The 15,798-nt window shown below is 26.2% G+C and overlaps 1 protein-coding gene across 1 annotated transcript; it reads left to right on the forward strand.

The window, feature by feature from the left end:
• Positions 1-1,296: 1,296 nt before the first annotated feature.
• Positions 1,297-13,827, forward strand: LOC149059499 (caspase-2-like). The gene is made up of 11 exons (XM_089218200.1): positions 1,297-1,571; positions 10,247-10,458; positions 10,528-10,600; positions 10,859-11,101; positions 11,177-11,340; positions 12,256-12,400; positions 12,467-12,628; positions 12,714-12,943; positions 13,007-13,143; positions 13,256-13,365; positions 13,449-13,827. The coding sequence occupies exons 4-10, from the start codon at positions 10,967-10,969 to the stop codon at positions 13,345-13,347; spliced, it is 1,065 nt and encodes a 354-aa protein (XP_089074326.1). The 5' UTR covers positions 1,297-1,571; positions 10,247-10,458; positions 10,528-10,600; positions 10,859-10,966; the 3' UTR covers positions 13,348-13,365; positions 13,449-13,827.
• Positions 13,828-15,798: the final 1,971 nt, after the last annotated feature.

A 15,798-nucleotide genomic window follows, 5' to 3' on the forward strand; every position in this document is an offset into this window, starting at 1 on the left:
TTACACTCGGGTGGTGAACGTTAATGTAAACTAATTCAAAATGCATCACTTTCATAGGTACAAATGGGTAGGTACTGGTATAATATGTTAAAGTAGTACATAGTCACTTAGAGTGAAATACGTTAGGGATCATACAAATTACCAATGTACTACCATTATACCTTAATACCTTTATAATGTGTAAAAAATTTTTATTTAATGTTAAAGCAAAATCACCTATTTTTATAAATGTATAAGAAAAAAAAGATTTAGTATGATTCAGATAATATTATACATTTTTATTAGTTTTTAACATATTATATTGAAGTAGGTTATTGATTATGTCTAAAAGTTTAATATAGTTTACTATGTCTTATGTGACACATAAATTGACTATGGATATAGACATTAATAATCATTAACTCGAGTCTCGAGTTTTATAAGTTATGGTAGGGTAGTAGGTACCTTCTCAGTGGCGTATTTATATGCAGGCACTATAGGCACGTGCCTACAGCGACAAATTTTGAAAGGCGGCCAATTTTTCAAGAAATTTCTTTTTTTTTCAATATTGATGGTATTGCATATTGACTCAGTACCTAATAGACTTATTGTATTCTCTTTCTGTTATTTTAAAATATAATTTTTAGGCATATAGCTACAACTAATAGCCACAACAGCCAACAAGAAATATATTATTTTTAAAGTTTCTTATCGCCGTCAATCATAGACCTATAAATTAAAACATAAATTATACCAACATTTTGTCATTCCATATTTTTTTTCCGATTTTCTGCTCCAATTATAATGTTTTTATATTTAAAATATAAATAAAAGACAAAAAAAAAATGACAAAAAAGTAATATGGTCATTGATTGTTTTATAGCTATGCCATCAGATTTGATTAAATAGGCAGCGAATTTAAGGGTGATGTGGGTACCTATGTGCTAAGTATACGAAAGAAAAAACTAAATTATTGACACTGGCTATGTTAAAAGTTATTATTTAATTGTTGTTGCAAGGAGAGTAAACTGTATAGGCATTATTAATTCTCTTCTCTACTAACTTGAATTTTAAAAATCCCGCCATTAATAAATGGATCTAGATGTGTCAAACAAACAGGGATCTATAAATGTCAGTGGATCTAAATAACGCAGGACCATATTGTCTCGAGATCTGAATGTCTCGGACCTGGTATACATTCTTATCAGAATGGTTACCGGGATCTCGATGACACGGGATCTATTTGTCAGCATACCCGAATATTGGTTGCGTGAGCATTGCGACGTTATCAGATCACTACGCCGGTTATCAGTTTTAATTAATTAATTTTTGTTTTTGATTTAACGATTTTTTAAAAACTTTTCCAAGTGTTGACTTAATTTAAAAATGAAGAAACGCAATTTACTAGTACTAGCTATACAACAAGTAGGAGATATCATATTTTATTCATCGTCTGAGGAAAGTGACGATGATAGCCAAATTTTAGAGCTGGCAATGTGTGTGACTGATGGAAAAGAGGTACCTCGTATGCAAAACTATGTCGAAACTGTTATACCTCTGTTCGACGATGGACAGTTCAAGTCACACTTTAGGTACGTATACTATGGATATGGACCCGTATGCGTGGTCAGTATGCAAAATCTGCAAAGTGGATGTCGGTCTGCTGTACAGTATGTTACAAGTCACTGTAATGGATGGTATTAAATTTGAGTTCAATAATATTATAATATCATTGCATTATTTGTATACGAAAAACGATTCTGATCGTGGTCAGCCTATAATATTACTATAGGTAGGCATATTTTAAGATATTATTGTTTTAAAGTAATTAATTTTAGTATTAGGTATTATAGTATCTAAAAATGATCATTACTATAAATAGCTCAAAAAGTGTCAAAAAAAGTTTGAAAATTTTACCATTGATAAAAAATGTTAATATAAATATTTGGTGAAAATTCCACTTGTATATATTATCTGTTTAGGCTTTTAGAGCATATAATATAAAAACTAGTGTACTATACAGCTAATAGCTATACCTTCATATCATCAGTCTTTACATTTATATCTATTCCATTTTAAGAGATTAAACTATTTAAGAGGATAGTACACAACCATTTATTGTCTCCATCTTATAAGTGTATAACATAACAAATTTACGTTCAGCAGATCATGTTTAGCTCCGTTAATTTAAAAATTAGAGTGAATCGACTTATAATGAAACTTGATGTTAAGAACATTATCTGTGTATATGGATTTCTTACGATACTTCAATTTTTTGGCAAATTATGTTTAGGTATATAAAAAAGCTTAATTTAAAAATGCTTACCTAAAAATGTTAACCACTTGTAAGACTGAGACAACAAATATGTGTATGTAGTGTCCTCTTAAGAGAATCTTTCCTAATGTATTTCTTAATATCTAACTGGTAAGTTGAACAAAAATAATAATATACCAGACACTTTTTTTATTTTGCAAATAGATCAGGTATATATAGTTTTAAGATAGATATTAATCATTGCCATTAGCTTCACTGTATATTGATGAGTGTCTTAGACTGTGCTAAAGATAAGAGTTGTCAAATGACTTCTATTTTTACTATTTTATGATCAGAACCATTTCTATAATGGTTCTCGTTGTTTTCATAAACTATCACTGCACATTGAAGACTATGCAATCACCTAATCTTTAATCAAATTAAGTCAATATGATGTTAAATGTATTGGTTCAAACAGGAAAATATTATGTGTATCAGAATTTTGGTTATATGAATTTTTTTAAATACGAGTGTAATACCTAGGTACTAATTGATTTCTTACAAATTGTTTTGTAATTTGGCGATACACCTAGGGGACTTTTAAGAAAAGTACTTCCAATATTAATACATCAATTGGAAAACTAAAAAATTAAAAATTTAAATTCTGCATATTAACATTTAATATCACAAATCTTTTTTTCTTTCTCTGTTTTTTAACTGTACCTATACAATACATGTTTAGACTAATTTAAAATCTCTTATATAATTTCAACTCTCTGCCTTCACCAGCTTGATTGCGCCAGCTGAAAGAAGATAGATAAATTATATAAATACGTGTTTTGTAATATATGTAAATCTAATAAACATCTATAATTAATAAAAATAAAACAGTTTTGCCTATTTAGATTATTTTTAAATTTAATACCTCATGTAATTTAACTTCAGTATAATATGTTTTATAAATCTATAACAATGCACATCTTATTGACTTGTAACAGGAGACAGGGGCGTAATTAAGGGGGGATGAGGGGGTATATCCCCCCAGAGCCTATATAATGTGTATATTTATATATTAATTTGAAGCTTATGGAATTATATGTTTTATCGTGCTGACATCACGACAAAATATATTTTAATATAATTAATATCAAGAAATCTATAAATTATTATTTAATTTAAAAGTAAATTTTAATTCTAATATATTCAAAATTTACATTTTGTAGAAATTATTATAATATTGTATAGGTACTAAATTGTATAGAATTTTAAATCACATTTATTAATACATTTTGTGCACATATATATTAGTAAGAATTTTTGATGAAATAGTTTTCCCAGATATTGTACTTGAAAATCTAAGTATTTTGTGTGGAAAAAAATGTTTATCCACCCCTAAGACAAATTCCTAATTACGCCACTGACAGGAGAGTATAAACATGAAATATGTAACCAATATCTAAATATTTAATAAAAATTACATTTTTCAATTTGATTTTTACTTAGGATTATTATTTTACTTACATTATTCATTCCATTATTTTTGGGTCCAGCAATCAACACTATTTAAATTTATTGCAATTTTTTGCTTTAAACAAATTTTTTAAATTATAGATTTATATTTATTTAGTTATACTCTTTTGTATTAAAAGACCTAATAGAATGTTATAACATAAGTAATTCAAATGAATATTAATGAATATGCATATTATAATGCAGTGATCTTTTTGCCTACAAGTGTTGTGGACTAGGAAAAAGATGAGGGTTGATATTTGTTGTAAAATTGTTTATTAAATGTTTAAATTGAACACATACATTTATAACATAAATTGTAACATTGTTTTTGTCTAATTTGCTCTGTAAAATATTAATGGAGTAAGAAAATATTTATTTGTTTGTTTTCTATGTCCAAATAACTACTGTTCAAATCAACCTTAGTCCAAATATTGATTTTAGAAAACAGAATGACTTGAAGACACTTTAATGTACTAGGTCAAATCACGGTTGGATACAGGCCGTTTTGAGGGTCTCTTATATAGTCCTACCTTCTACTCACATAAGCATTTTGGATATGGGTATCGTTTCTATGGATATGGTCTGTGAATGCAATCTTGTCAAAAATACTCTCCGATTTGAGTGTGCGTCCTGAATGACAACATTTCAATAGTCTCGTGTATTTTATTACTTAAAAATATTCATTATTGGAATATTATTCTTTAGTATCTACTCTTAATCTTTCGTCATCATAATCATAAAAAAACTGCATCTAGAAACTCCATATTCAGGTAGAAATGGATATTTATTTCATGTTTTATGAAATTAAAAGTGTTACACTTCTCTACGCCTTACTATATTTTATCATGTATAAATTGTATATATTTGTACATTATACAAATCAAATGAAGCAATTTTTAACATACAGCCTATTATTATAAAGTCTCATGAAATATTACTGTTTTAAGCAATCATCGTTTTTTAGAGAAAAAAAAATTTTATTTAATTTATTCCTTTAGTAAGTTTTAAGGTAATTTGTTTTGTTTTGAGTAGGTAATATTTATCATAATTGGCCCTAAGTTATCTTCTTTCCGATTGAGTCTTGTCAATGTATTGTTGCTTTTTTACCTTTGACTGTTCAAAATTTTCAAATTCTTTGTCTAGATCATTCAACTTTAGTTCTAATATTTTTTTCTCACATTACAAATTATAAGTTGCAACTGAAATATCATTTTGTAAGAAAACTGATTTATAGCTCTATATGAAGGACTAGGATAATTTTTAGTTCCATCTCAAGTTAAGATACAGTTACAATTACTAGGAACTTAAGACACATTTTCTAATTGAGGTGTGCTTAGTTTTCAAGTTAACTCATTTTCTGTAAAGGAACCAACCTCATTGTTCTTTAAATTACCAGTGTGTATCTACCCGAGTACCACCGAGTTGAAGTCATCAATAGCTGCTCATAAAACTATAGTGTTCATGCTAACAAAACTAAAACTACCAACCTATCTGTATAATATTCTCATTCATCACAAATCACACCTTTAAAGTACAAATAGATACTAGCTAATACCTACGAACAACTATTGACAAAAGCAGGTATTAGTCCTTGGCTCAATCTTGTTAAATATTGTTGGTATAATATCCCAATTCTACAAAAATATCAATCCGCAATGTATGCTGACAATACTGTTATCATAACAAAACATGAAACTATTTTATAAGCTTTATACATATATATATATTTATATATGTATATATATTTTTTTAATTAAAAATTAAGTTAAATTAATCTGCATTAACTTATAATAAATTTAAAACAGTAAATAATTTTTAATATTAAATTTAGTAAACTTTTTTTTCTAATATAAACAAAATATATTTATATTTATATTTTTTATTTAGGTATGTGTAAGAAGATATTAGTACCTATGAATTTACCTAAGATATTAGTACTACCTTACCCAGTAGTTGGTGTGATTTATATAACAAAAAACTATAAGTATATTCTAAAGATATATATATATATATATATATATTATATAAATATTATTTAGTAAACATTACGACGTACAGAGTCCGTAGTTTCATCAATAGACACCCATATTTTTTGGTCTGTTATTGTATCACGAATTTTCACCAATGTATTTTCATAGCATGAATTTAAATATCCTTTACATAATATCGACTCGTCAGGAATAGTTTTTTTGCAATATTTTGTTAAAAATTCACGAAAATGTTTATTATTTAGTTTATTCATTGGAATATTTGCAGCTACCAATGTTGAACATAAATCGAAATTAAAATCGTCTAGATCGATGTTATACGAGTACTGAGCGTAGGTTCTACAAACTATATGCAATATTCGATAAGCTATCGGACCCATAAGCTATCTGTAGATCGATAATCTATACATTTCAATCATTACATTTAATGACGTTTCGCACTAATGGTACGGTCACGGTCATTATTGCGGGTTTTCACATTTCTTATTAAGTAAATAAACACTTTTATTTTATTTTCATAGCATAACAACAAATAAAAATTCCACAGCTTGAATAACTGAAAAAATCAATAAAAAAGCAAAAAAAGCATTTATACTAAAAAAAGCAAAAAAAAGAAAAAAAAAATTCGTTTATTTAGAATCAGATTAACATGAAACGAATTTATGTATAAAAATTAGATTTCTATCTTAAATATATAAATAGAAGCATTTGCTTTAAAATCCGAGCCCTAGTAATAATGAAGTAAAAATCAATCAAATATGCAATAAAAATTGTCAATTTGATTTTTTAATGAAAACATTTTTATTTTACTTTGAATTAATTAGGTTTTGTTTAGATAAATAAACAATTAACTTTTTATCATTTATATAATCAATTAAATTAAGCAAATATATTAATATTTTTTACCATGTCTGTAGGAAAGTACAATAAATTAATAATAACAGCATCAACTAAGATATCAAGAAATAGTCTTTATTTTTAATCATCACATTTTTCAAAAATAGTATTATTATGGCTAGACTAAAATTTAATACAATTATTTGTAAACAAATTTGTATTCACAATATAATTAATGGAATCATTTATTCAGTTTAAGTTGAAATATAAAAAAAAAAATTAATAAACGATAATCATAAAAACCTAGCCATAAACATAAATGATTAAAAATTAACCATAACAATGTTACATATTAAGTTTATCTAGCTCTTCATAAAGTTCATGAACTTTTATAAATATACGGTTCTGACATTTTCTTCCAATATTATCAAAATAATTATATTTTTCAATTATATCATTTTTTTCTTTCTTTAAATCCATTATCTCTGTGTTTAATTGCTGAATATCCGTTGAATTTTTTTTTTGAATTTTGAGTTTTTTAATATTTTTTTTATTCAACGTAATTTCATATTTTCTATTGAATTTTTCTAATTCAAGAAGCTTTTCGTTTTCTGCATATTCTTGTTGAAGTTCGGCAATCTTGCAATGCAAATACGAATCCATGTTCTAAATGTTTTGAATAATTAAATATATTTCAATAAAAATAATATTTAATATGATATTGAATAAAAATAAAATAAAAAAAATTTGATGCAGAATATTGATTGGGAACATTGATTCAAGCATTAGTAAATATTATTTTATTTATAGAACAATTTTTCGTCATTGAATATTTGAATATTTCTGATATATTTATAGACAATTTATGTTTTGCATTAAATTTTAACTATTTATATAAATTCAAATTCTGAGAGGAGCAATGCCGATATTATGTTGGGGTGTTTTTATTTTTTACAGTAAAATTGCTTGTGCCGGGTTAAACAACTTGAAAATTTAAAATAATATTTCCCTCATAAGTTTTTATTAGTGTTCTTTACTAAAAAAAAAAAAAAATTTGAACTTAAATTAAATATGACTTTATGAGCGTTTACAGATTAAATGTTGACAAACTTTGTCAAATACACAAAAAATTGAAAACTGTTTTGAGTTAGAAATTCATACAAAATTTTCTTTTTAAGTTTTTCTACCATTGAGAGATAAAAAGTTTATTGGAGAGTCAAATTATTTTTTTATGAGCGTCATAAGGTCCGTTTTGGTTGTTTTAATAGGAAATCGCTATATAATTCAAATCCTGACAAATATGCTATTTCTGAAGACAGACTATTAATACATTTGTTGTAAAAGGGGATTTTTATCGAAATTACATGTTAACTGCTATCCTAATTATTTAGTTTAGTAGGTAATAAGTACTAATTAATATTTTGTTGAGCATAAGACACATATCCAGGTCACTTTGGTTCAAAAGTTTCTACAATTCAATTTTTTGAGTGTTTTAGAATGACAACAAAATCCTATCCAAAATATCTGTAATTAAACATATTAAAAAGACTAACAATTAAATAATAAATAATCAAAAATGTATAGATTAATATTATAAGATTAATTTAGAGTGTGAACAACATATGAAATTAGTTTCGATGCATTTTATCAATTTATTGTTAACTACTTAGAGATTTCAATCTGAAATCTAGAAATATAAAAAATCAAAATTTGTCGAATCTTAAAATATTTAAAAAAGGTTTAATACTGCATATTATATGACAAATATTATTAGAATTGATAAGTATTGATTGTTCATATATCTAGATATCCAAATGAAATTTCAAAAATATATAACAACTATTACTACTATTTAACTATGAGAAACAAAATATAACATTTTTCTTTTGGAAAACTAATGCTGAGAATCATACCATTAATTATTAATATAAGTATAATTTTTATAATTTAACAATAACCATACTCAAATTAATATAAGTTTTCATTCGTAATGCAAATTGTAAAATGCCTATAATTTTGGCGTTGACTGTTTAATAAATAAAATCAAAATTAAGTGAATAGCAATTTTTTCATGGTTTTAATTAATTGTAACTACTGATCTCTCATGTGTAGGATAATATTCAATTAAAGTAGACTAGAGATAGGAATGAAACAGTATAAGGTATATTTTGTTTGTGTAATAAAATAATAAACTGTATAATATATTTCCTCATCTCAGGACCATTCTTCAACACTATCTGAATTTGATAGGTAGCAGGGGCGTATATGGGGTGGTAGAGGGGGCTTGTGGGCTGCAGCCCCTCCCGAAATTACAGTCTTAACTGTTAACTATATTGTAGTTTCTAGGTGCTAGATAATTATTGTTAGTCGCTATATATTAATAGCCCACCCCAAAAATTATTTCTATATAAGCTACTGATAGGTAGTAATTATTATTTTGACTAGACATTGGCGCCCGAAGGGAGATACGCTGGAGCCATTTATCCCCAGCCACGATTTTTGGAAATTGTTTGAATTGACAAATAGTAAAGAAAATTCGAGAATTTTCTCAAATTCTAATTATGCCCATCACCCTAGAAAAACTTCTGCTGATGCCTATGACTCTAAACGCTATTTATTGACACATTACGCTATTAATTAATAGGTTTCCATATTTATCTGAACTGTGGGCCATTGGCGTGCAAACAAGACACAAATGGGGCCTAGGCCCCACTTGAAAGTGGAGTGGGTGTGGGTTTTTTTTATTTAATAAATATTGTCTTTTCATATAACTATATAGAGACCCGTAATAAAACATATTTTATTTGTAAGTTGTAACTCTTAGTTTTAGGTGGTTGGTGGGTGTAAAAAAATTAGCTTTGCCCCACATGAAAAAAGGGATCTGCACGCCACTGCAGTGTGTGGGCTGTCTATTTGTATATTAAAACCAGTGGTAACGATAGCCGATTAGAAATTAATAAAATGTTCAACTTACATAATTGTATTACAGTAACAGGAACACACAACACCACATAAAATGAACTTCTCCTGAAACATGATTAAAATTTTAATATATGTACTACGCATCCATAACAAAAATTATTACCAGATAATAATTTCCTCGATTTTTAACTTGTATTCAAACGATTTATAATAAAAATCTTTTCAAAGAACGTGAACGTTACAAACACTGTAATATCGCAGAAAATGAGGTAGGTATTGGACGACTGCTTGATACATAACAATCCAAGGACAGAAAAATACAATGGCCGCCAATAGCTGTAATTGTAATCCCTTAGCTCTTCTCTTAATCCACGTCAGCACGACTTATACCGCACAAATGATTTTATGGAAGAAAAAGAGACATTTGCAAATCGCCAACCTCACCACCAATTACTTGCCATGACGATGACACACCAATATATTTTATTCCATGACAAAAAAATAAGTAACAATAAGTACAGACAAGTGCAGTACGTTTTCTACCGGCAACAAAGCTATTATCCCCGATCAGTGTAGCCATCATGCTTTATACAATATCAATTGATATACCTAATATTTATAACCTAATTTTATTGTGCATTAGGTCCGGAATCGTATACCTAATAGTTTATTCTAAACACGAAAATTCATTTATTAAATAAAACTAAAAATGTTGCGCAGTTGGAAGTAATTTAAATTTAAAAATATGATATAGGTTTGAATGTAACTATAATATCCTAAAAGCGTGATTAAGATTTTTTATTATGTCAACACTGATCCGGAGTACAATTTGTTGCCCATTTAATATCATTAATCCAAGACGAAGTAACAAGTTTTTTCGTCGTGCATTAAACCTCATGTACCTAAGGATATTTAATTCTTAAAATATTTAGCTACAAACAGCTAACGCTCATCAGTTAGTTACAAGTAACTATTAAAATGTTTATAATTTATAAAATGACTGCTAATTGATATTTTATATATATTTACTATCAGACTCGTGTACAGCATTGGCCTGAAATAAAATAGCCCAGACCAGATTTCATTAAGCGCCTAACTTAACTTAAGTGTAAGTACATAATTTTATACTTTATTTATTTGTAATTAATTTAAATCCTTATATTGTAATTTAAAATCATAAAAATTTGACTTTTTAAACATTATCTTTGAAATAATAATATATTTTGAATCCTCCTGCATTTATGACACAACCATCACTAATGTTTTGTTAAATCCTTACATTTTTTATAAAGATAATCAATTTCTTCATTCGAGCCAAGTACGTTATTCAATAGGTACTGTAGATTAACAATTTTGTTTTTTCTAGTGTTATTAAAAATCACCTACCAAGAACAATACATTAGTGTTCTACTTAATTTTGAGTATATACCTTCATTGGATTTGTTCAATAACAATTTATCACTCAAAATTTAAAATGGAACAATATCATCGAAAATTGATTAACAATTGCATGGCAGATTTAATAGTTGTTACTTCTGATTTACAAACTATTGTTAATAATTTGTTAGAAAAGAATATCATCAATGTATGGATGAAGAATTATATTTTAGTAAGATGTTTAATCTTAATTGTATTGTTGTTCCGTGTATATAGGTATTATATATGATTTACAAATGTTTTATAGGAAGATGAGGAAGGTCAGGAAGATCAAGAAGAAACAATCAAAAAAACAAAATTGTATGAATTAATTCAAGGAAGGGGACCAGAAGCATTTGCAGCTTTGTGCAGAGTATTAGAAGAAACAAATAACTTTAAGACTTGCGAAATTTTAACATCCTCCAATACAAGGTACTTCCTACTAGATATTCTTACTTATGTTAAACATTTATTTATATATTTAATCAAAAGAAAATAATTTATTTCTAATATAAAATATAATCCTGGGCCCAGTTTTCAAGTTTTCAAATTAAAAATGTTACCTTTTTTTAAACATAACAATAATATATTAATTGCATTTTACAGTTTTAAATAAATATGTGTATTAAAATAAATTGCTGTAAGTACCTATTTATATACTTAATACTTTAATCAATGATCAAATTCATCAAAATAATAATTGTTTTGTATTTGTTTACCTAATAGTCACAACTTTACTAAACGATAATAAAATTAATAACCTATCAAATAAAATTCAATTAAGTAATTATATGAATGAATAAAAATATTATAATAAGTGATAACTATTAATTAATACATAATATATGACAATGAGTGTACAAATGTGTGTAGACTTGGTAAATATGTTTTTGTGAGACTATGTTTCAACGTTTATTACCTAACTCGAGAATTTCAATAAGTATGACATATATATATAGACCGTTAAGGATTTTAGCTTAAATCACTAATTATTTCAAAAACTAATAATGTTTTTTATTGAATTATAATAATATAATAAAGTGTATTATAGTACATTTATAGAAGTATACTATTTCTACTCTGAGCTTAATATTATCCACTAAAATATAATTTATTTATCTAATACATTTCAGGAAATAATTTTTCAAATATTTTTATTTTTTTTAATGTTCATTATTTAAGAAAATTATATTCCTTGTGAATGGTATTTAAGTAAAAGTTTTCCAATAAATTATTTAGTATCGATTATTTAAGTTTACCATACTTATATTTATGTTCATTAAAATTTTATAATTTTATACATTTATAATAATATCCATTATTTTATAATTTATTGACATATTTCAGCGAAGAAGAGGAAAAAAAAATAAGTTCAATTAAACAATTTGACACAACTTATGAAAAAGCCATGTTAGAACATGATGACTCATATGTAAAAATTCACCCTGACCACAAAATTATTTTAAATTATGCAGACAAGTTACCAATTCGTGTATGTTTATTTTAATACTTATGTTAATTGTTAAGACATAGCATCATTGTTAATTAACTGTTATAGGTTTATCCAATGATATCAAATCCGAAGGGCCATGCATTGATTTTAAATATTAATAACCTAAAAGGTGAAAGAACGGAATTAGATGTTGATATGGCAAACTTAAATAAATTATTTAAATATCTTGGATTTGTTATTCACTCAAAAGAAAATTTAACTGCTAAAGTAAATGAGCAAATATATATTTATATGAAACGTAGAAATACATATCTTGCAAAACATTAACTTTTGAATTGTTTTTTGTTTGTAGGATATTAAAAATGTTATCAATGAGTTCATGAATATATGCCATAGTGAAAAAGCTAATTCTGTAATTGTTTTTATAATGTGTCATAATGAAGTGACGAAAGATTCATCCATATCATCAGACATATTGACTGAAGATGGGATTACGATAAATACTAACTGGATGATCGAACAATTCATACACAAAAAATTATCTGGAAACATCCCAATGTTATTTTTTATTGATGCGTGTCGGTAAGATGTACATACATTTTTGAATTTTTGGTTTATACAATAAATACTTCTTTTTTACTTTAGAGGACAAAATAATGATTTTGGTTGGAAATACTGTAATGGTGAAAATAATCTCAATTATGGTGCTGATGTGTTCCCAATTGGAACAATTACTGACATACGTTATGAAGATGTATTCATAGCATATGCCACTCTTCCTGGTAAATCATATTTATTTTAAATGTAGTTGGAGTAATATAATCATTAATTATCATAATTGTATTACTTCCTTATACATATATAGTTCATTTAATGGCATATTTTTTTTCCTAGGGTGTACTGCAATACGTGATCCAATAGATGGGTCATTGTTCATACAATCAGTGTGTAAAGTATTTCGTGAAAATGCCTATAATACTGAATAGTCTAGAATGATGTGTTTGGTAAATGATATATTTCACATTTAAACATTGTTTACATCAATATTATCATAACAAGAATAACATCTGTTTTTCATGCTCTTTAGGTGGACATTGAATTAGATCAACTCATCACTGTTCAGCATGGGTTTCAAACAGTAGAATGGTCATGTAGAGGTTTTAACAAACACTTTTACTTTAATCCAGGTCGATATGACGATAATTCAGATAATGATTTTTCATTGACTTCTTCAACCAATCCTGCTGATGTTTAAAGCTGAATATTTTTTTCAAATGATTATTTAGTTAATTTTATTCAAGTCTGTATTTTTTTTTTTTTTTTTTAGTGTCATAGAATTTATGATAATCAAAGATATATTTATAGATTTTTCTAATGTAGTTTTAAGTTGCTTTTTATAGTTTATATTCATCATATTTTTAACTAATAGATTATATCATAGTAAATGGATTTTTTTTAAATTAAAATTTTATTAATTATTGTTGGGCCATATATCATAGTTGAGTCCCAGAAGTTGTTCCATAAGTAGTTTAATTGTAACTCCATTTCCTACTATACACATGTTATTGGATATTGATGCCAAAAAATATTAGATTAAGAGGACCATGAAAATAAAAAATGTATTTTCACAATGATCCCCTTTAGATCATTTCCCCTAAAACTAATTAAATTAATTATTCAAAAGTACAATTTATGTGTTTATATAACGGATACAATGTATGTGGGTAAGGACGGTAATAGAATCTGTAATACATTGAATTATAATGACTATTATAATTATATATAATATATATAATTATATTGGACTTAAGTATATGCTTACATAACCAAATTTATGTCTTGAACTAACGTATTAGTAACGAATTTATTCGTTATACTAATCTTTTCTAGTAAAAATGTCACTCTCTATACATTATATTCATTATAATTCAATCTATTACAGATATCAAATTTATTTTCAGAAATAGTATCAATCTAAGCTTAATATTGTTTACCTAATTAGTTTTTAATTTTTCCCTGTAGTATCCTTCACTTTTTTTATATTTTAAAATGATATTCAAATATTCTTTTTATTAACTTTAGATAAAGCCTGGCAACTATCATATTTTTGTTAAAAACATCTCATTCTTATTTCAACGTATCGTAGCTTATTGCACCAATTTTCATTCTCAAAACAAATTTTCTTAGTAGTTGTATAACTGTAAATTAAAACATAAATTATAAACAAAAAAGCATTAAAACAAATCATTATCAAAGGAGGGGTCCTCATTGGCGTGTGACATCATACGTCTTGGACGCTCATTTTGTTCATTATTCATTCCATTATTTTTGGGTCCAGCAATCAACACTATTTAAATTTATTGCAATTTTTTGCTTTAAACAAATTTTTATATTTATTTAGTTATACTCTTTTGTATTACAAGACCTAATAGAATGTTATAACATAGGTAATTCAAATGAATAAAATATTATTATAATGCAGTGATCTTGTTGCCTACAAGTGTTGTGTACTAGGAAAAAGATGAGGGTTGATATTTGTTGTCAAATTGTTTATTAAATGTTTAAATTGAACACATACATTTATAACATAAATTGTAACATTGTTTTTGTCTAATTTGCTCGGTAAAATATTAATGGAGTAAGAAAATATTTATTTGTTTGTTTTCTAAGTCCAAATAACTACTGTTCGAATCAACCTTAGTCCAAATATTGATTTTAGAAAACAGAATGTCTTGAAGCCACTATAATGTACTAGGTCAAATCACGGTTGGATACAGGCAGTTTTGAGGGTCTCTTATATAGTCCTACCTTCTACTCACATAAGCATTTTGGATATGGGTATCGTTTCTATGGATATGGTCTGTGAATGCAATCTTGTCAAAAATACTCTCCGATTTGAGTGTGCGTCCTGAATGACAACATTTCAATAGTCTCGTGTATTTTATTACTTAAAAATATTCATTATTGGAATATTATTCTTTAGTATCTACTTTTAATCTTTCGTCATCATAATCATAAAAAAACTGCATCTAGAAACTCCATATTCAGGTAGAAATGGATATTTATTTCATATTTTATGAAATTAAAAGTTTTTCACTTCTCTACGCCTTACTATATTTTATCATGTATAAATTGTATATATTTGTACATTATACAAATCAAATGAAGCAATTTTTAACATACAGCCTATTATTATAAAGTCTCATGAAATATTACTGTTTTAAGCAATCATCGTTTTTTAGAGAAAAAAAAATTTTTTTGCTTCTAGTTGATATATTTGGCCCAGATAACTTTATACATTTATACAATTTCATTTTATAAACCAAAAAATTGCTAATCAGATAATCAGCAAGAAGAGCTTGTTAAAAGAGTTATAAGAGAAACTATTCATAAACACTAGTTGTATGGAATAGAATTGATTTACATTAACCATATAT

The sequence above is a fragment of the Diuraphis noxia genome, unplaced genomic scaffold (assembly GCF_037042655.1).
Source record: "Diuraphis noxia isolate RWA-SAM2 unplaced genomic scaffold, SU_Dnox_SAM2 contig0001, whole genome shotgun sequence".
NCBI lineage: Eukaryota > Metazoa > Arthropoda > Insecta > Hemiptera > Aphididae > Diuraphis > Diuraphis noxia.